We start from the raw sequence: 20,088 nt of genomic DNA, 5'->3' as shown, positions 1-20,088 counted from the left end.
CTTCGCCCATCAGCCCAGGCCCCTCCTGCCCCACTCGGCAGAGGAGGACAAAAACATTTGGCTAATAAGTTACGGAGCACCGTGGGCCTTCCCTTTGCCATCGCCGGCCCCTATCAGGACACAGGCAATTTTGCAATCTTGGACACTATTTATGTGCTGTTGGAGTTTAAACTTTGCCACTCGGGTCAGGGCATCGCAGAGGAGGAGGTGGCCAGGCTCGGTGTCCTGCACACCAAAGGAGTTCAGAGGCCAGGACGGATCTCAGGGCTTCTCACTGGAGCTGGGATCTCACACAGGTACGTCCTGGCTGCCAGTGCTCAACAAAGCCTTGCTGTCAGCAATGGGGCTGCTGATGGCACTGGAAGGACCATGGGGAGAGAATAGGGTGTAATTTCCCTTGTTTTCCAAGCTGGCTGGTCAAATGCCACGTTAATGACAGCCAACCTCAAACCCAGCTTGAAAAAGCCTTGAGTCAGTGCTCCTCAGATATTGGTTGGGTGGTGGGCTGGGTGGGTTGGGTAGGAGGTTAAGTGAGTGTTCAGTTGGTCTGTGAGTTGGTGCTTTGGTCAATCAGTTTGTCAGTTGGGCAACAGCTTGGCTGTTCGATCTGTTTTTTGGTCACTTCCTTGATTTTGCTGGTCAGTTGGCCGATTTGTTGGGTTTCTTGGAATCCAGACTTTGGGATTGGGGGCCCTTCTTGGGGCTGACCAGTGGCAGCAGCCTCCTTTCCTCCGTTTGCCACACTAAATGATTAACCTAATCTTCTCAGCGGTCCCATATGCCAGACAAGGCCAGACAGGAGAAATGAGCTGAGGGCTCAGGTCTGGGTGCTCCTCCTGTAGGGTTGGGATGGCTGGGTGCCCATGGGAAGCCCCTGCTGCTGGGGGAAAAATGGATGATTTAGGAGCTACAGCTGCTGGAAGCGAGCAGAGGGGGGGACACTGCCATGTCCTGACTCCCTGTGTGCATGTCCAGACCATATGTGTGCTCTCCCTCCTGCATGCAGGCACGTAGGGCTTGGCCAGGTGCGCTCACATGCTGCAATACAAGTTGCAACGTGTGCGTGTTCATACCCACGTCTCACACGTGTGGGTGCATGTGTGCACATATAGATTGCACGGTCATATCCCTGCACACACATGTCAGCATGGCCACGCATCCACCCACCTATGCGTGCATCTATGTGATCACACGCGTTTGCACACGCGTGACACGTGTGTAGATGCGCATCCTCGTGGTCCCACTCACGTCTCTGTGCTCCTTGCTCCCTCTCACCAAGCTGTCCAGTGCTTCAGGGTGTCCCCAGAGCTATGAAACTTCGGGGAGAGGCACAGGGACAATCATGGAGATGGGGTCTGACCTCGTCTCCTTGCAGCCATGGCCTCTACTGTGGGCGGCCTCGACAGCATCGACCTGCTGGACCTCCTCTTTGACCGCCAGGATGGAATCCTCCGTGGTGTGGAGCTGGGGACGACATCCCCGGGCACCTGGCACGAGGATGGGGTGAGATCTGCTTTACCTGAACACCATGCATTGCTGTCCTGTGGCCCAGGCAGATCCTACAGGAGCTCAGCACTGATGGTGACAGGCATCCATATCCCCACAGCGTGCCCAGGATGGCGAGGACTTCCTTAGCTCCATTCTGGGCTCTGGAGACTCAATATCAGGCTCGCCCAGCTGGTCCCCAGGTGTCAGCGACAGTGGAGTCTCTGAGGACCCCCCCTCTGATCAACTCGACAGCCCCCCCGGGTGCTGTGACGGAGGGCTCAGCGAGGCCCCGTATGCCTTTACCAACTCCTGCCACCAGGTTCTGACACATCCTGGGAGCACTGGAGGCCCCCATCCTGAGGTCTCCATTGACCTGGGTGAGCCATGGGGGACAAACAGGGTGGAGGACAGAGCTGGGAACAGTGGGAGGTTGAGGAGACACTGGGGAGCTGATGGGTGGTGTGGGAAGTTAAGGGAGCTAGGTGGGATGGGAGGTTTGGGTATGCAGGAAGGATGGAGAGGTATGGGGCACAGAAGGGAAGCTGGGGGATGTCAGGGGGCCAAGGACACGACACAGCTGACAGCCCTCACTCGGCCCTCACCCAGATATGTGGAATCCTGGCTTCTTCCTGGAGGAGGGCCGGGCTCTGTCGACAGTCCCTGCGCCTGCATCCTGTACCCTCACTGTCAAGGATCTGCTGCTCTCAGGCAGCTCTGATGCTGTGAGTCCTCACTACCATGTTCCCCAGCCCTCCTTGTGCCCAGTCCTGTCCCATCCTAGATGCCATCCTCATTCCTCATCCCCATCCCTTTACTTTTTCTCATTCTTTCTCTTTCCTTGGACCTTTGTCCCTTCCCTCCCTCCTTATCCCTGCCACTTCCTGGACCACGATCCCATTCCTGCCCTCATCCCTCCTCGTCTCTCCCCCCCTTATTCCCCTTCCTGAACTACACACAGTCTTGTTCCCGTCCCTTTCTGGATGTCGTCCTCAACCTTGAACCACTGTCCCTACCTGTGGTCCTTTGGGGCAGGCATGGGGTGAGCCTGCAGCCCAGGACATCACCTATCCACGGTCCCACAGCAGCCACAGGTGCCCAACTCCTTACTGAGGCAGGGCCAGGGGCAGTTCCAGGAGCTCGTGCTGACAGAGGATGAGAAGAAGCTGCTGGCAAAGGAGGGGGTGTCCCTGCCCACGCAGCTGCCCCTCACCAAGGTGAGTCCTGTGGTACCTGAGATGGAACAAGTGGACACCGTGCTTGGGGTTCTGGCTGCCCTAACCCCCCCCCCCCCCCCCCATTTCTGCAGTATGAGGAGCGAGTGCTGAAGAAGATCCGGAGGAAGATCAGAAACAAGCAGTCAGCTCAGGAGAGTCGCAAGAAGAAGAAGGAATATATCGATGGGCTGGAGAGTCGGTATGGCCACTGAACCCCTGCCTCAGGCTGGTCGGTGATAGGCACGCTGCTTGGCTTCCCTCAGACCTCACATCCCTCTCTCTGTCCCCCAGGATGTCAGCGTGCACAGCTCAAAACCAGGAGCTGCAGAGGAAAGTCCTGCACCTAGAGAAGCAGAACTCGTAGGTGTCTCCATAACAGACAAAGCACAAAGGGGCAGGTGAAGGGGTGGTTGAGATTCTGCTGCGAGGTGGATCCCAGACCTTGGGGTTCTCATGCACTCTCTCTATCCCCAGGTCTCTCCTGGAGCAGCTGAAGAAGCTGCAGGCCCTGGTGGTGCAGTCGAGCAACAAAGCAGCACAGACAGGAACCTGCATTGCGGTGTGTGGAGCCCCCTGCTCCTTGTTCCCATTCTCTGCCCCAAATCTCCTCTCCAGGGCTCCTTGCTTCAAGGGAGTGAGAAATCAATGGAGGAGTGCTGGAAAGGGTGGATGGAGGGATGGGTGTGCTGATGTGGAAGAATGGATGCTCCAGGGTTGGAAGGAGGGATGGATGTGTGTTAAAAAGGGTGGATGGATGGTGTCAGGACGGGGCAGGCAGCAGGGAGAAATGGAGGGACGCAGCCCTGGTTCTGCCACCAGCCCCCTCGCTGGGAACCACGTTGCACAGCATGGTCCTCCTCAAACACCACACACAGTAACACCACCCCTGTGTCCCCAGGTCCTGCTGCTCTCCTTCGCACTCATTGTCTTCCCCTCCATCAGCCCTTTTGCCCCTAGCAAAGCTGAGACAGGTGGTGACTTCGGACCAGTGCGAGGTAAGGAGGGTTGGGGGGGGGGCCATGCCAGGGCTGCACAGAGGGCATTGCTGCCAGCCCTGACTCTCCTTCGTGCTCAGTTTTCTCCAGGTCCCTGCATAACACAGCTGCCTCCCGTGTGGCTTATGCACAGCCCCGAGCTGGGGATGAGAAGCCCCCAGAGCCACTGTGGTCAAAGCACCAGGCTGAAACCGAGACTCTGCACGAAGCCTTTGGAAGCAGCTCCTTCACTCCACACCTCGATAAAGCTTCCACCCAAAACAGCACACCACCAATTGCCTCAGAGGGGCTGAGCCAGAGTGATGGGGACCAATCTGGCACTGCACTGGGGGACAGCAGTGCACTGCACCAAAGCCTGACGTCGCTCGCTTGGACAGAAGCTGACCACAGCAGGCCCACAGTGCTGGAGCCAGCTGAGGAGCTTTAAGCAGCACCCAGGAACTGCAGGGGACACAGTAAGGGTTCAGCACCCCAATACCTATAGGACAGACCCCTGGGGTCCCTCTCCAGGCACGGACGGATGCCAGAGACCAACTTGGCTTTGCTTCTATCTGTGAACTGGGAAGAGGAGACTAGTTCCTATTGGCCTTACCAGGAGGAAAGGAAGGGGCTGCCCCTGCCTGCTGCATACAGCAGGAGCTGGGGAAGGGACATGGGTTTGGTCAAGAAGGGAATGTTGGTACCAGAGGAGGCCTGGTCTGGCTGGATGTTGACACTGCAGCTTGGTGGGTTTGTTCTCTCTCTTTTTTTTTAAACAAACAAACAAACAAACTTCATTTTCATCTCTAAATAAAAAGTATTTTGGAAAAAAGGAAAAAAAAAAAAAAAAGAATCACTTGCCTTAGTTTAACACAGGATAATCCACAGGGTTTCAAAGACACCTTGGCTGTTGGGTTCAAGAGTTTCCTGGCTCAAAATGTGACAGCAGAGCTGGGGCACTTGACCAGACCCTGCTCAGGGCCGCCCAAGGAGATACAGGCACAGCAGAGGGACCAGCATCCCACCACCACCCAGCCCTGCTCTGAGACAGCAACAGCTGCTTGATCCTGTTGTGTCACTCCCCCAGCATTACCAACCCAACACTGAGCACCTTTATCCCTGGGCCCTCTGAGGTCTGCAGTGCACAGCTGGGCTCTGCAACCTCCTCTTTACAGATAAGGAACTGTACAGAGCAGAGGCATTCCTCCCACCCTGGTAGGTACAGCTGCCCAGACATACACGATTCAAGTGTATTTAATACTTACATAAAAAAGAGACAAAGCTTAAGGAGGTAAAAAATAAAAAGTCGGTAGGAAAAGTGGCACAGACAAGCATCTAGTCAGACAGGGAACAGTCTGGGTCAGGTGAGAAGAGGCTCTACCTTCATCTTCTTTGTCAGCGGTGGTCCTGTGTCCAGACTGGGACGCTCCTGCTTCAGATCATCCTGGTGCTCCACCAGCGTGGTCCCAAGGTCGGGGCACTGCCCAGCTGTTCCGTTGTGCTGGGAAAAAGGCTCCTCCTTGAGCAACCCGTGAGCCTCGGGCTTACATTTGTAGAGCTGTTCAGGCTTGGCAGAGTCAGCATTTTCCACCACCACCGGCCCTGTCCACTCTGGGACTTCCAGTCCCAGGTGCTTCATCAGTTTTGTCATGACATCATCGACGTAAGCATGAATGCGCAGGTCTGCCTGTCTGTCCTGGGGTAAGCAAGGACAAACGTGGCATTAGGGGGACAAACACGATGTACAGGAACAAATGTCTCTTCTCAGGGAGTGCCTGGGGACAGGAACTGGGCAATGGCTCAGCTGCACGCAGACTCCAAGGCTCCTGCCCCTGGGACATCTTCCATAAAGGAACACATACCGAGACTGTGACCCAAGCTGCTCCCTGGCTATGCTGCATGCTGTTGGGGTTGTATCCAGGTGTGAACAGGCAGTCTGCACCTTTACATACAGCCCAGCAAAGCAGACATGGATGCAAAACCCAGGTCAGAATGGGACAGGAACAACGGAGCTCTAGCAAATCTCAGAACTTGCCCAGCTCTGGCTATTAAAAAGATGCCTGACAATTAGGGCACCAAAACCAAGGCTAAACATGAACCAAACTCCCTTGTGCCATGGCACACGTTGTGCGTGTGCAGGTATTTAATTGGTGCTGTGATACCACCAATGAAATTCACCAGAGCATACGCTGGGCTCTGTGCTTGGTTTTTATCATGCTCTTAATACACACCTTCCATTTCTAGGTGTTCATTGGAGTTGCAAATTTAAACCCTCCAATAATATAAGCCACTTCTGTATGGCTTCTTGGGAGGGGACAACGTGCAGGAAACAAGTAATGGGGCTGAAAGAAGTGAAGGGAAAAGAGCAGGGCAGCAAGGATGCTCTCACTCACGTGCTTGGTTGCTTGCAGGTTGACTATGACCAGCTTCCCTCCTCTCTTCTTTGTGATCAGTGGCAGGTTGCCACTGGGTTTGATCTGCAGAGAGGTCCCCAGTGTAACAGAGAGATCAGCTTTCCTGCAGGGAGGAGATAAAATATCCAAGACAGAAAATAAAAAAAAATAAAACCACGATCACTTGCAGACTGCTCCAGCCTGGACTCTTAGCAGCTTCCAAGCTGGGAAGCAAAGCTGTGGCCAGAATTTGCAGTACTTTTCCTTGGTCACTTCCTGGGAAAGAGCCAGGCATTGCTGTCCTATGGACACTGCCTCAGGTCTTATGCATGAATCCATGCAGGGTCAGCCCAAGGGCTGCTTGCTGTGGTACTGGCAGAATGCAGAGGGCACAGGCACCCTCATGGGTCACTGCAAACTGCAGCAATCAGCACTCATGATGGCTTGAAAATTCCAAATATGGTACCTGCAGGCTTCATCTGCTAGTGTGAGGTCACGGTCAGGCAGGGAATCTTCCCAGTCCAGAATAGTGTCTCTTAACTTCCCTCTAGAAAACACATAGGGACCATGGTTACTGCTAGGAACAATCAGCAGAGATGGCTAGGAGAGAAGCAACAGCTTCGTCACCCAGACCCCCTGCCACCTCCTCAGTCCAGTGCTGAGGCACAGGAGAGAGCCCACAGCAGTGGGGACTCACTGGTAGGCAAGGGAAGACATAATTCACCTGCACGAGGCATTTTGTGGATGGTGCTGTGATGCCACCAAACGCCACCCAAGCTGCTCTCTCACTGTTTCTGTTCATTGCTGGTATGCATCTTTACCTCCCCAGCTTCAGAGGTGCATCAGCACAGTTCTGCCTCATGTCCTGGAGCCCCCCTACTCCCCAGCTCAAACTTTGCTGTGCACAGAGTGTGTCTGGATGTCACATAGCATCAGTGCCCCACCAGCTGTGGAGCTGAAGAGCTGAGGATGCTGCCCACACTTCCCTGCCGGACATCTGCAGCATCAGGGCAGTGCAAGGGCTGCACCCTGTTGGAGAGGAAGGGCCACCTCTAAAGCTGCAGCTCTATAGAAGGGCACTCTCCAACACTAGGACATGTCCAAGTGATCTGCATGGGAAGACACCCAAGAAAATAGGCTGCTTGGCTAGGAGCTGGGGCACTGGCCTCCTCCCTGTGCATTTAAAGATGCCTCGTGCAGCCACTGCTGCTTATTTATTCACTTGAAGCCAAGGAACAGCTGGCTCAACCCTACAACACAAAATCTGCACATCAAAATCATTCACTCCCTACCTCCCAGGTACTTGGCTGTCTCCTCTCCATTGCACAGCACCCCGGGAAGCCCCATCCAGCCCCTCTAATCCCACAGCTGCCCCAGCAGACGTACCTGCAGGCCCGCAGCCCTCGTGCTTTGGTGACGCTGCACAGCCTGCCTGTTGGCTTCAGCCCCATGCTGCCCACCACAGCATCCCGCACGTACTGCCTGCACACACAAGAGATGGTGCTGTTCAGAGCCCAGGATCCAGTGTGACTCAACAGCAGCCACGCTCAGGGAGGTGGCACAGCTGGGGAAACGTCCCCACAACACAGCACGTTTCACATCACAGCCACCTGGGAGTGAAGGAAGCAGGTGATGGCTCAGAGCCACGTGCAGTGAGCTGAGCACCTCAGTCCTTCGTCACTTTCAAACCACAGTCTCTACCCAGGTATTGCTTTACAGCAATTTCCCTTTTAGGAAGCTTTGAACATCAGCTCCAAGGCCACTAAAGTTTGCTGCCATCCAGGATGGCAAAGCCCAGTATGCAATGTTACCTCTCTAGCAGGCAGCCCCACTTGCCACAACGAGCAGAAGGTTTCCCAGGCAACAGAGGTTTCTTAAAATATTTATTTCCTACAGTATGACAAGGCTTATTCAGATGGGACAGATCTGATCGTGATTCCATGCACTCTGACAGGCAGCCCCAAGTCTGCTCAGGCCCTCCACTGTTCCCCAGGACAACAACAAAGCCCCCACGTGCTGCTACCCACGTACTTGCCACATTTCATGCACTCCTCCACAAACATGTTCCCGTGGAGCTCAGCCAATTTGTCCCTGTGGGAGAAATGGCAGAGATGAATGGAGGCTCCCTGAACCGAGGGAGGCCATCGCACGCAGGGCACGTGGAGACCTCTTTGTGCATTTAACATAAGAAATATTGTTCCAGGGTGGTTTTGGGAAGAGCTGTCCCTCTTGTGGGCGCAGGGGAGACCCAAAGGACGTGCTCAGACTTTGCAGAGGCCTTCTGCACCCATTTCACTTCCATCATGAGAGCATTATGCTGTGCTTGCCACCACTGAGACCAAGGGGAAGGAGAGCATATCCTGGCTTGATTTTAAATGCTTCCCTCTACAGCACCAGTTCTTTTTCTATTCTGACCCAGCCTCAAACCTTCCTTGTGCCTAACAACAACCTGGATCTTTGCTTTTCTCAGCACTCAGTGGTTTTCTCTTTGTCCTTGCAGAGTCCCAGCTCTTTTCCAGCCCTTTTGTTCAAAACTCCCCTCAAGTTCAACACCAAACTCAAAGTGCAGAAGCTAGTGGAAAACAAAGCCACGCTCTTCCCACTTCCCTGTGAGCCTCACAGTGACTGGAAACCTCCTGCAGGACTGACCTGATCCACAACATTGACCAGCTTTAGCCCCAGCTGAGCAGCACTTTCTTAAGCACATGCTCCACTTGAGTGCAAGAGAAATGCTGAAGAAGAATGTGAGCCAGCTGCACCAGGCTGAAGGGAGCACTGATGAGCCATGGTGATTAATTCCTATTCCTTTTTCCAAGGTTGTTTAGTTTGAAAAGGCATATGCAGTGTCAGGAGCACGAACCAGGACTCAAGGCTTTTAATAATAAGAAATACCCTTTTGAGCCAGCTCTGCTCAGACCATAAAGGCTGAAGCCATTTGAGATCTTCTGCATCTTCTCCCAGTTCCCAGTCAGGCACCTCATTCTAACTTCCTTCACTCTATTTTCTTCCTTGAATTCAGCTGCTCTCTCTTTCTCTTCCGGGCAGCTCCAAACAGTTTGGATTATGAGATAATTATCTGCTGGTCTTAACGATTAGAAATGGGTTCTTATCACAGGCTGAAGTTCGTTGAAGGGAGAAGAGCATGTTGCCACAAGTGCTCATAGAAAGGCAGGTTCCTTTGAGGACAACTTGGAAATAGCCACCACTCTGCTAAACACACTTCAGACTCCACCCAAGCAGAGAGGGGAGATCCCTCACCCTTGGGTTCCACATGTCACAGCTGCTCACAGAGGGAACACCTCTATGTAGGAGCCCTGAGACAACTGCAGCTGGCAAAAAAATCAGAGACTGCAGCCAGTAAGTTAGATCAGTTCCTACTGCAGCACCCTCTCTGCCCTGATACTATGGCAGTTTCATCAGTCTATCCACTATCCACATCAGTGGGCAAACAGCTTCTAACTTATCTCTGAAACTCAATCCCCAGCATAAAGAGAGAACTGGCTGGTGTACTTTGTCAGGGATGTTTGCAGATGCTTGCACACGAGGCCATGCTAATCAGGCAGGAAGAACAGCCACGCTTTGGCATCTGGGAGAGACAAAAAGAACCTGGAGGCAGGGTGGGAGAAGGAGTACCGTGGGAATCCTGAGCGCACATGAAGGCCATCCACGTTCTGGCTGACCAGGAATTTCAGGATGCCGACTCTCTGCAGCCCCAGAAGTGCCATGTGAGTTTTGGAGGGCCTGGCGTTCTCAAAGGTGGTGTCAAATTTTGGGGAAAGCCCCTTCTCTTCCATAGTCCAGACACCATTAGGCCCCCTGCAGCAAAGGGACAAGAAGAAACAATAACTGAGATCTCAGGCTCTGCTACGATGCTTGTAGATGCATCCCAAACCCCATCAGTGCTAAACAAGGGCCAAATATTACTGGATATTTTTGTTCAAAATGCACACAGGGCTTCCAGGTTTAACATCAAACCAATGTGCAAGATGGAAAAGGTAGTTTCAGCTGGATACAGGACAAGACAAGAGTGGAAAGGACATGACAGGATGATCCCTGCAGGAAGGATGACTGGCAGGAAGCTCAGTTTAGATGGAAGATGGACTCGGATGAGGTGCTGCTCACCCCCTACCCCCCTTTGCCTGCTGCCCACTACCTTTACCTGAAGTCAGGAATCCCCGAGGCGGTGCTGATGCCAGCCCCTGTGTGGAACACAACATTGGAAGAACTCCTTATCAAGTCTGCCAGCTCACACACCTTCCTCTCCAGCTCTTCTGGTGGATCAAAAATCTGAGAGGAAGAGACAAATCCCCACGTGAATGAGGATATGCAGAGAGGGGTCCTACGTGCCTCCTGGCAGGCACAAAGAGCCAGCAAACCACACTTCTGCCTTATCCACAATGACAACTCCACGTGGGAAAGGAGATTTGATGTGTCACATTGCTTAATGATAAATGCACATAATGAGGGAAACAAACAGCAATGTATATACCATCCCAAGGCAAATTAAGGCTTAAAACGAGCAGGATGGGGGATGGTGGTGGATGGGGTCATGGGCCCATTCTGATTTTTGGCACAGCATAAATTCATTTCCATAGGATGGTTCTTTGGCCCGGCCTTCTAAAAGCTTCCCAAAGCTTTTCTTAAGCTTTGTGAGCATGGATGGGGGGTTGGGGGCGCAGGGATGGGGTCACTCCAGGAGGAACTCAGCGGTGCCCACCTCGCTCCCTTCAAAACAAACGGCCTGCTGGGCGATGGGGAGGGGGGAGGGGAGGGTCCTGCCAGGGTAAAGGGCCGGCCTGAGGAACACAAAGGGGAGGACGGGACGCAAAGCAGGAGGAAGAAGGGAAAGGAGGCGGCGAGCTCCGAGGCTGGGACCGAAGCACCCAAAAACCCCGCGGTGCCGGGGGTCCCCAGGGAGCACAAAGCCCCGTTGCTATGGCAACCTAGCAGGATTCGGGCCATGCCAGGCGACCCCGCCGCGCCGTGCTCACCTCGGGGAGGCCGCACTTGCCCTTATCCGAGTAGGGCGAGAGCCCGGCCGCGTAATTCACCGCCATGGCCCGGCCCGGCCACCGGAGAGCTCATTGTTGTCGGTCCGCGAGCGGGCGGAAGCGCACAGGGAGGCCGCGGCATTAGGGCGCATGCGCAGACTCCTGTCTAGAGTAGGCCTCAGCCACAGTGCGCATGCGCAGACTCCTGTCCAGAGTAGGCCGCAGCACCAGTACGCATGTGCAGACTCATGAAGTCCTCGCCGCCATCTTTCTGTTTGGCAACAGGGACGTCTGCCCTCACCGTGCTAATACATGCACTATAAGACAAAGCCTTTGGAAGGGAAGAAAACACTGGGTGCTGATAAGGAGGTGCCAGGCAAGGGTGTATAATGCCTAGTGATGCCGTGCAAAGAGGGCAGGGGCTCTCAGCTCTGCTCGTCTCATCCATGTCCTACACTGCCAGCAGCCTAATAGGGCTGGGGGGGCCAGGTCATAGAATAATAGAATGGTTTAGGTTTGGAGAGGACCTTAAAGATAATCAAGTTCCACCCCCCTTCACTGGGCAGGGTTGCCAACCGCTGGGTCAGGCTGCCCAGGATCCCGTCCAGCCTAGCCCTGAGTGCCTCCAGAGATGGGGCATCCCCAGTTTCTGGTGTTCCAGCAGCTCACTGCCCTCTGAGTAAAATATTTCTCCCTAACACTTAACCTGAAATGTTGTGGTGGTTCCAAATCCTTCTATCCCTCCCATGAGGCTTGCCCAGCCCTGCCATGATACCCTCTCCAATGCAAGCTGCCCTATGCCTGGGTGCAGGGGTTTGAAGGGTGCTGCCTGCTCTGCTTGGTGCTGGGCCCTCCCATGTCCCCCCCCACCTGTAACCGCAGAGGTAACCCAATGCCTTCATGTGCCCCCCCCGCGTCATGCTGTGGGCCAGTAGCAGTGAGACAAGGAACAAACAGAGCTGGTGGCGAGCTGGACCCGTAGCAGCAGCAGCAAAGCCCTCAAAGCTGCCACTGCCCTCTGCAACAGCCACATCCCCACAGCCTGATCCCAGCAAGCAGACGAGGTTTTCAGACACAGCCATTGGGTGTCCGGGTGCCACAGGACTGCAGTTACCATGAAGAGCTTGAAGGCCAAGTTCAGGAAGGCAGATGTAAGTGCTGTCCCCAAGGACATGGGGACGTGTCCTGGGTTGCCAGTGCCCCGGGGTGTCAGTGGGTTTCACAGGGGTCTGGGGACACAGGGACCTGCCCCAGGATGTCCTATGTTTTGCATGGGTATGGGGACATGGGGACCTGTCCCGAGTGGCCAATAACCATGGCTGCCACGGGATTATCGGTGGGAGCAGAGCAGAGCAAAGGAAGGAAAAGCAGCACAGAGGAGAGGTGAGTGTGTCCCAGGTCCTGTACCCATTTCTGTCCAGTGGGATGCAGGGATGGCTGCCAGCTTTCCAGCTGCCACAGCCAGATTGGGTTCCCTCCTTGGAGTCAGCAAGTCAATGCTCCTTAATTATTCAGCACCAGACTGGCATAATGCTGCATATTCCTACTGCTTCCCAGGCTGGGAAGAGGGTGACAGTGCTGTCCCCACTGCCTATGGAAGCACCAGGGGGACGTGTAGGTGGAGAAGCCTGCACTACCTGCTGTGCTCAGAGTGCTCTGTGCCTCAGTTTCCCTACACTGCTGTGAGAGGGGAGGGCTGAGGGTCTCCATTCGGTTCCATTGGGCTCTTCTGGGACAGATATTTGGGAATTCTCTGCATTTTGGGGTTCTCTCCTTGCAGGAGGTCAGTTGTTCCTAAGATTCAGGCGGGGGGTCCTGCATGTCCCTCTTAGCCACAGAGTGATGGGAGATCAGTTTGTGTCCCCCAGGGCAGGGTTCAGGTCCTACATCCTTCTTCCTCAAGGAAGTGGTTACAGGCAGTGGGAGGATGCTTGTCCCCGTAGTTCGGAGATGCATCTTTTCCTCTTCTTGTACACGGGGTGCCCAAGAGCTACTCCCCCCCCCCATCCCCATCCCCATCCCCATCCCCATCCCCATCCCCATCCCCTCCCACTCTAACTGGGACCAGTTGGTGCTCGGTGGAACCTCAGTACCTGCTCCGAGGCAGGGACGCAGGGATGCTGGAGCTCTGGGCGCCGAGGAGGGAGGGAAGGAAGGAGGGACGAAGGGGTGGCAGGAGGCGGATCCCGACTGTCACTGCGGCAGGACTCGGTCCCCGCCCGGGCGGCGGTACCGGACCGACCCGTGGTCTGGGGTCCGTAATCAGGAGCCCCGGCCAGCCCACGCTCAGGCAAGGGATGCATGGCTGCCCGCCGCCTCCTCCTCAACACCATGAAGCAGATCTGCCTCTGTGCCGCTGCCTCCTTTGCGGTACGTCCCTGCCCTCCATCCCCGCTCCCCTTCAGTCCTGCACACGGGGTAAGCTGTCACCCCCAACCCCCGCCCGGATCCCCTCTATTCCCAATCCTGTCCCCGAGGCTCCGCTGCGTCCTCTCCCAGCTGCTTTGTCCTTGCAAGACAAAGGGGAGGGGGTGAGCGCCACGCTCCCAGTTTGCCCAGTAACCCTGGGAGTCTGGTTTATTCCACACCCCTTGAGTGGGTCCCCTGCCCCCATAGAACAGACCCGTGGCACAGGGCCCCTGCTTAGCGCTGGGCATCAGCTGGTGAGGGGTAGGATGTGAGCAGCTCCCAGAGGTGACATCTATTTCCCAGCCGAAGCCAACCTCTGGTTTGTTGTCACAGGCTGTGGGGAGAGTCCTGCTCTGCTGTGGGTCATTCCCTGAGGAGGGGAGGTGTGAGGCCACTGGGTCAGCAAATTCTTACCTAGCCCCAGTCCTGTTTGGGAGCGGGGACAGCATCGTGCCCAACACATCCTGGGCTGCAGTCATCCCCAGGGACCTGAGCTCACTGTCAGCCCTGCTTGCCCTGACTTGACCCCTGCCTTGGAAAGGAGAAAAACAAGGCTGAGAATAGAGAGACCCAGGCAGGGATCGGGCTCAGACACCCCTGGGTGCTGGCTGTGGATAGTATCAGGGTCGCTGGGGTGGCAGGAACAAACCCTGGGGCAGGGGCAATCAGGGAGCATCCCAAATCTTGGAACATTGAGAGTTAAACTGGGGCAATTCTGTTAATTCCTCTGTCTGTGAACTGCAAACTGGTTGGGGTGTGAAGGGGAACCTTATTCCCATCAGCTCTCCCAGCTAAACCTTTCATACAGCACACCAGACACTGCAGCAGCTGGGAAACTGCACCCAAGGGATAGAGTTGGGAGTGGATGGGAGATAGCGGATGAGGGGGGTGAGGATTAGCACCCACACCTAGCTCAACATCCTACCTGCCCCTGATGATAGCACAGAGATCACAGCCTCACGTTGGCTTCATTGCAGAGTCAGGACTGGACCAAGAATGATGAGAAGCTCCTGCAAGCTGTGGACTACAACGATGCTGGAAAGGTGGCATCCCTCCTCGTCCGCAAGGGCCTGGTCCCCACCAAGCTGGATTCTGAGGGCAAATCTGCGTGAGTGCTGTCCTGTGTCTCCAGGTCACCAGGGATGGAGGGCTGTGATGGGGCTCAGGTGAGAGATGTGGGTCTGACAGCTCTGGGTCTCGCTGCAGGTTTCATCTGGCTGCCACACGGGGGAATGCGGACTGCCTTGAAGCCATGCTAGCTCACGGTGTGGATGCCATGACCAAAGACAGCTCGGGTGAGGGCATGGCAGCCACATGCCCCTTTCTAATGCTGTGGTAGCCCAGCTCAGCTCAGCAAGTCCTCCTGTGTGTGCTCATCCATCTGTTCCCCAGCTGATCCAACCAGCGCTATGAACCCACTGTCTGTCCTCTGACCTGTTTGTCTGTCCCTCTCCCCAGGTTACACTGCCCTGCACCTGGCATCCAAGCACGGCCACCCACAATGTGTCAGCAAGCTGCTGCAGGTACTGGGGCTGAGAGGGAGGGTGCTGTGTTACACCACACAGAGCCCAGCACCTTAAGGGCAGCCCCAGCCTGCTGCCCTCTGTCTCTGAGCTCCCTTCCCTCAGTGGTGGTGCTGGTTGGCACGGTGGTTTCCTGGCTCTATCTGGCACTGTATGATTTGGGACAGCCCTGCTCAACCCTACAACTATGCTAAATAGCCACATGCTTGCAGAGTCTATCTGTCCCCCATCTGTCCTCTCCTTTCAGGCCTCCTGCCCTGTGGATGTAGCTGACAGCAGTGGCCAGACGGCGCTGCACCATGCAGGTGAGTGAGGACAGTGCCAAACCCATCCTGCTCACATCCCCACACCAGGCAGTGCTCAGCCTCTGTCCTCCACAGCAATCAGTGGCTGCATCCCGTGCTCAGAGATCCTCTGCGATTACAAAGCTCCCCTGAACATTAAGGATAAGGTGAGATCCTTCTGCTTCTCACCCTGTGATACTTTACAGAGCAGCAAAGATCCAGGCTGCCTCTGAAATGCAGCTGCTTCTGGGGTGGAAGGCAGCAGCTGGCAGTGCCTGTGGTCTCCAGAGCACTGCTGTGAAAACACCCTGCAAGCAGGATGTGGAAATCAAGCAGCAGGGTGCCCCAAGGTGGGGGATCCAAGCAGCATCCCCAGAACCTCACCCAATTTATCTCTGCCCAGAATGGCTGCACTCCGTTGATCCTTGCTGCCAAAATGAGTCACTCAGAGCTCTGCCAGTACCTGCTGCACCGTGGAGCAGCCATCAACAGCCGGGACCTGCAGGGGAAGTGAGTCTTTGCTGGTGAGGGTTGGGGGCACATGGGGAGACGGATGGTCTTCTGACCTCTGCTCCCATCCCTCTGCTCAGGACAGCCCTGATGCTGGCCTGTGAGAATGGCAGCGTGGAGACCGTGGAGGTGCTCATCAATGCTGGTGCACGGGTGGCCTTGGTGGATTCGATGGGCCACGATGCTGCACACTACGGCCTGTCCACGGGCAACGCTCTCATCCAGCACTTCCTGCAAGAGGCTGCTCAGCGCCAGTCCTGGGCCAGTGGTAAGGCAGCTGTTTGCTCTCCATGAGTGCACGACACTGTGAACACCCCAAGTATGGCTCCACCTGCCGTGCCCACCTCCACGATCCCCAAAATCGCCTTGATTTCTCTTTCTCTCCACAGAAGAGGAGACATCTGAGCAGACATCCCAGGTGAGGGTTGCCAGTGGGATTAGCCTGGATCCTGCCCTCAGCCCTTGGGTGGGGGTTGCTGGGAGCCTTCAGGCTCTCCAAGGCAGTGATGGTCCAGGAAGGGGGAAGGCCACTTGGCATGTGATGTCCCTCTGTGCAGACATCTTCACCCAGCCAGTCAGCAGGCAGAGAGAAAAGCAACACTCCGAGGAAGAGGAAAGCTCCCCTGCCTCCCCCAGGTACCCCAGGCCAGGTAAGGGACAGGATCCTTCTTGGTACAGGCTTAGCTCCATATCTGCAGTCACAAGGCAGCTGAACCCATTCACAACTCCTCCATCTGCCTGCAGGAGGACCAGGATGCTTACGAGGAGATTGTGAGGCTGCGGCAGGAGAGGGCACAGTTCTTGCAGAAAATCCGGGGCTTGGAGCAGCAGGAGAAGGAGAGACGAGAGGTAGAGACGAGGCACAATTTCGTGGGGAAGATGCCACCCCATCACCAGGGATGGGAGGGATGAGGACAGCATTTATCTTTCCCTGCTTCCCTGTGGATTTTGTGTTGAGGGACGTCGTTTAGGGAGTACTGTTGGTAGGTGGTTGGACGGGATGATCTTGAAGGTCTTTTCCAACCTTGGTGATTCTGTGATTCTGTTGTCTCTCTGTGTCTTGCCAGCAGGCAGATCTGGATAAAGGCTCCCTACGCTCCATGGAGAAGCAGGTGAGGCCAGCGTGGGGGAGGTCATAGGCAGCCTTGGCTGTCTGAGGAGTCCTGGTGCTGGGGGTGCCATTGGGGACCCCTGTGTCATGCTCTGCAGATCCAAGAGCTGGAGGAGAGGCTGGCAGCACGGGAAAGAGAGAAGGAACGGCTGGGGAAGGAGGTGGAGGCTCTGCAGAGCCGTTTGTCCTCGCAGGAGGTGGGCACAGAGAGTGGCTGGCAGCACCAGAAGCCAGGCAGGGTGTGCAGCATCTGACACGTACTGCTCTGCACCCTTAGAATGAGAAGGAAAACACGAGCTACGACATCGAGACGCTGCAGGACGAGGAGGGAGAGCTGCTCGAGTTCCCAGGTAGGGGCCCTGCTGGCCTCCAATGGTCACCGTGGGGCTGTGAATCGCTCACAGACGGCGTTCCTGGCTGTGTGGAGCTGGCACACGGGCACGGCACCAGCATCTGTGTGCTGCACAGGGGCAGAGCTGCTGCTCTCCAAGAAGACTCTGAGCCCTTCGGCTGAGGAGCTGCTGGCCACGCTGCAGGGCCAGGTGCAGTCGCTCACCATGCAGAACAAGGAGCTGAGGGAGAAGATACAGGCAAGTCACCATCTGTCTGCCCATCCCTCCCTTGGTTCCCCGCCTGCTGGCAGCCTCACCATCTCCTCAGCAGGTCCTGGAGAACTTCGAGCGGGACGAGAGTGACCCATCTTCCCCTGGGGACTTTGTGCCTGCCAGCCTCTACAACTCCCTCAAGCGTGAGCTGGAGAGGCTGCAGGCTCAGGGTGCCGAGCGTGGGAGGCAGAGCCTTGCAACAGAGCCAGGTGGAAAGGGCAGCAAGGAGCAGCGGTCCAGCACTGAGCACCAGGTCCAGAGCCGCTGTGAGCTGCGGGTGCCACTCCAGCAGCCTCCCTCCAGCCCCGAGGAGCGTGGCACTGAGCTGGCCGAGGCTCGGATGGCCCTGAAGCAAGCGCAGGCAGCGCTGGAGGAGCGAGAGCAGCAGGTGAGGGAGCTGCAGGGCCGCTTGGAGGCTGGTGGTGCCCAAGAGGAGGCACTGCGGGAGAAGGCGGCCCTGCTGGAGCGCTGCAGCCGAGCAGAAGCGGTGGCGGAAGCGATGAGATGTGAGATGGAAGCCAAGACACAGAGCTGGCGGGCAGGCAACGCACCCGAGCTGGAGCCAGGAGTGCCAGAGCAGCGCATGGCCGAGCTGGCAAGGCAACACGGGGAGCTGACAACTCAGCTGGGGCAGCTGCAAGAGGTGCTGGGCCGCAGGGAGGCCGAGCTGGAGACCCTGCGAGAGCAGCTGGCAGCCCGGCCAGTGGGACGGAAGGAGCACGAGGAGGTGCTGGCCCGGCTGCAGCAGGCGCAGAAGGAAGCCAAGGGCCAGGTGTCTCCAGAGGAACACGCTCGGGCCACGGCGGCGTTGCAGCAGCAGCTGCAGGCTCTGCAGCAGCGGGCAGATCGGCTGCAAGCTGTGGCAGAAGCCAAAGGACGCGAGGCTGCGAGGCTGCAGGCTGAGCTGGAGACGGCGGTGCCGCGTGGGGAGCACGAGGCGGCGCAGGAGGGGCTGAGGGCCGAGGCGGCGGCGTTGAGCCAGAGGTTGAATGAGCTGTCGAGACGGCACGAGAAGACGTGCGAGGAAGTGTTCAGGGTGCAAAGGCAGGCGTTGTTCATGAAGAGTGAGAGGCAGGCGGCCGAGGAGCGGCTGGCCGCGGTGCAGCAGCAGCTGGCCGAAGCACGAGATGAAACACGGCGCTTGCAGGACCTCCACGGCCACGTAGAGGATTCAGCCCGGTTGGTCAGGGACAGGGATAGGAAGGTAGGGGATGGGGAGGTGGTGGAAGGGTGGCCGCGGGGTCACAGCAATGGGGAGATCCCTAAGGAGATGGGGCTGAGTGACACCTGGTTCCCCATAACCGTGCACTGCGCAGATCACTGAGCTCTCCAAGGAGGTCTTCAGGCTGAAGGAGGCCCTGAATGCTCTCCCAGAGTCCAAGGGAGTGATGCAGACCCCCCCCGAAACTGCTGCCATGCAGTCCAGGATCCGGGCACTGGAGGAGAAGCTGGCGGTGGGTATCAGGGTGCCTGGTGGGTTCCCAGGTCCTCACCCCAAGCCCAAGGCTGCTTGCTCTCTTTCAGGAGACGGAGCTGCAGCACAGCAAGGTGGTCAAGCTGTACCGGAGCCACCTGCTCTACGCAGTGCAAGTGAGCTGGGACATGGCACTGGGGACAATGCCATAGGGGACTACTGCACCATGCGTGAACCAGTGCCCAGGGGTGGCAGCAAGGGATCCACAGACTGCCAACTCACTGAGCTCCTGAATGTCTCTTCTGTCCCAGGGCCACATGGATGAGGACGTGCAGAGGCTGCTGTGCCAGATCCTGAAGATGCAGAGGCTGCAGGAGCAGGGCAGATGAATCCCCACCAGCAAGGCAGTACCACAGGGACCATGGGCACAGCCAGCAACCTGGCCGGGGGGGGGGGAGGGGGTCAGGCCCATGTTCACACCCTCACGGCCCCTTTGCTTCTCTGAGCAGCACCCTGGTACTGGCACATCCATCTCCATCACTCACCTGGCACTGGGGGTCCTGTGCTAAGCCCCCACGCTGCTGCACGCACCCCAGCACAGTAGCAATAAAGTATTTCTATTCACAGCAACAGGATGGTTTGTCTCTGGGGGGATGAAGATGGGAACACAGGTGATGTAGAACGCAGTGCTGGAAATGAAGATGCTGGGGATTTAATGCCATAATCTCCTTCAGCCTCAGTGCCCCCAGAGGGGAGCAGGTGACCACAAAAGAAGCAGTGGGATGGGAAGGGACAAAATCCTTTTAGACAGAGACAAAAAACTGCTTTCCTGGGGCCTGGTGCAGCGATGAGCAGCGATCCCTGTGAGGTTAAACTGGCCTGCAGGTCTCCACTTTCTGTGTCAACACCTCCATCCCAAAGGCTGCCAGCCTCCAAGGTGTGACCACACCTCACTGAGCATGAACTCAGAATTCATTTGCCTATACCAATAAAAGCAAAGGGAGGCGACTTTACACCAATTACAACAAAAACGTGATGAGAGTCACTCAAGCTCTAGCTGAAAGCAAGAAAACAGTACAAAAATGGCATCAGGGAGGAGGAATTTATGGAAGGTGACACTGCAGACACTGGGAGCTCATTGCTGACTTCTGGGATCGGTCAATGGGCTGAAC

The 20,088-nt window shown here is 56.3% G+C and overlaps 3 protein-coding genes across 7 annotated transcripts; 2 read left to right on the top strand and 1 right to left on the bottom strand.

Annotated features, from left to right (window-relative positions):
- Nucleotides 1-68: 68 nt before the first annotated feature.
- Nucleotides 69-4,509, top strand: CREB3L3 (cAMP responsive element binding protein 3 like 3). Of its 3 annotated transcripts, none has more exons than XM_052702790.1 (10): nt 69-296; nt 1,376-1,503; nt 1,589-1,865; nt 2,095-2,210; nt 2,574-2,702; nt 2,795-2,901; nt 2,994-3,062; nt 3,177-3,261; nt 3,601-3,697; nt 3,778-4,509. In XM_052702790.1, exons 1-10 carry the CDS (start codon nt 152-154, stop codon nt 4,122-4,124), a joined length of 1,500 nt encoding a protein of 499 aa, XP_052558750.1. In that variant the 5' UTR covers nt 69-151; the 3' UTR covers nt 4,125-4,509. The 3 variants fall into 3 exon arrangements, with proteins under 3 accessions (XP_052558750.1, XP_052558751.1, XP_052558749.1); XM_052702791.1 differs by having other exon boundaries at nt 73-296; nt 1,607-1,865; nt 2,571-2,702; nt 3,778-4,507; XM_052702789.1 differs by having other exon boundaries at nt 73-296; nt 2,571-2,702; nt 3,778-4,507.
- A 403-nt stretch (nt 4,510-4,912) lies between these two features.
- Nucleotides 4,913-11,212, bottom strand: SIRT6 (sirtuin 6). Its single transcript, XM_052702813.1, has 8 exons — nt 11,061-11,212; nt 10,229-10,356; nt 9,703-9,885; nt 8,101-8,160; nt 7,456-7,551; nt 6,536-6,616; nt 6,070-6,193; nt 4,913-5,372 (listed from the first exon to the last, which is right to left on the bottom strand). The coding sequence occupies exons 1-8, from the start codon at nt 11,124-11,126 to the stop codon at nt 5,037-5,039; spliced, it is 1,074 nt and encodes a 357-aa protein (XP_052558773.1). The 5' UTR covers nt 11,127-11,212; the 3' UTR covers nt 4,913-5,036.
- A 2,061-nt stretch (nt 11,213-13,273) lies between these two features.
- Nucleotides 13,274-19,546, top strand: ANKRD24 (ankyrin repeat domain 24). 3 transcript variants are annotated; one of them, XM_052702754.1, is made up of 19 exons: nt 13,274-13,430; nt 14,447-14,577; nt 14,676-14,764; nt 14,928-14,992; nt 15,240-15,297; nt 15,373-15,443; nt 15,680-15,786; nt 15,867-16,054; nt 16,176-16,204; nt 16,344-16,436; nt 16,531-16,635; nt 16,857-16,898; nt 16,996-17,094; nt 17,175-17,247; nt 17,366-17,487; nt 17,561-18,706; nt 18,819-18,956; nt 19,027-19,092; nt 19,228-19,546. In XM_052702754.1, the coding sequence occupies exons 1-19, from the start codon at nt 13,362-13,364 to the stop codon at nt 19,303-19,305; spliced, it is 2,769 nt and encodes a 922-aa protein (XP_052558714.1). In that variant the 5' UTR covers nt 13,274-13,361; the 3' UTR covers nt 19,306-19,546. The 3 variants fall into 3 exon arrangements, with proteins under 3 accessions (XP_052558714.1, XP_052558713.1, XP_052558712.1); XM_052702753.1 differs by having other exon boundaries at nt 16,854-16,898; XM_052702752.1 differs by having other exon boundaries at nt 16,854-16,898; nt 18,819-19,546.
- The last annotated feature ends 542 nt before the right edge of the window (nt 19,547-20,088 follow it).

Source organism: Tympanuchus pallidicinctus, unplaced genomic scaffold, assembly GCF_026119805.1.
Source record: "Tympanuchus pallidicinctus isolate F22 unplaced genomic scaffold, pur_lepc_1.0 scaffold46, whole genome shotgun sequence".
Classification (NCBI taxonomy): Eukaryota; Metazoa; Chordata; class Aves; order Galliformes; family Phasianidae; genus Tympanuchus; species Tympanuchus pallidicinctus.
This window is presented reverse-complemented; position numbering and strand designations above follow the sequence as displayed.

Bases quoted from the DNA above. Each gene is read 5' to 3' on its own strand.
- ANKRD24 (XM_052702752.1), top strand. From the start codon at position 13,362: ATGGCTGCCCGCCGCCTCCTCCTCAACACCATGAAGCAGATCTGCCTC. The intron at 15,444-15,679 runs GTGAGATCCTTC...ATCTCTGCCCAG, and splicing joins CCCTGAACATTAAGGATAAG to AATGGCTGCACTCCGTTGAT. The intron at 16,055-16,175 runs GTAAGGCAGCTG...TTCTCTCCACAG, and splicing joins GCGCCAGTCCTGGGCCAGTG to AAGAGGAGACATCTGAGCAG.
- SIRT6 (XM_052702813.1), bottom strand. From the start codon at position 11,126: ATGGCGGTGAATTACGCGGCCGGGCTCTCGCCCTACTCGGATAAGGGC. The intron at 10,357-11,060 runs GTGAGCACGGCG...TCTTCCTCTCAG, and splicing joins GCAAGTGCGGCCTCCCCGAG to ATTTTTGATCCACCAGAAGA. The intron at 6,194-6,535 runs GTACCATATTTG...TCCTCCCTGCAG, and splicing joins CTAGCAGATGAAGCCTGCAG to GAAAGCTGATCTCTCTGTTA.
- CREB3L3 (XM_052702789.1), top strand. From the start codon at position 152: ATGTGCTGTTGGAGTTTAAACTTTGCCACTCGGGTCAGGGCATCGCAG. The intron at 1,504-1,588 runs GTGAGATCTGCT...TGATGGTGACAG, and splicing joins GCACCTGGCACGAGGATGGG to GCATCCATATCCCCACAGCG. The intron at 3,262-3,600 runs GTGTGTGGAGCC...CTGTGTCCCCAG, and splicing joins AGACAGGAACCTGCATTGCG to GTCCTGCTGCTCTCCTTCGC.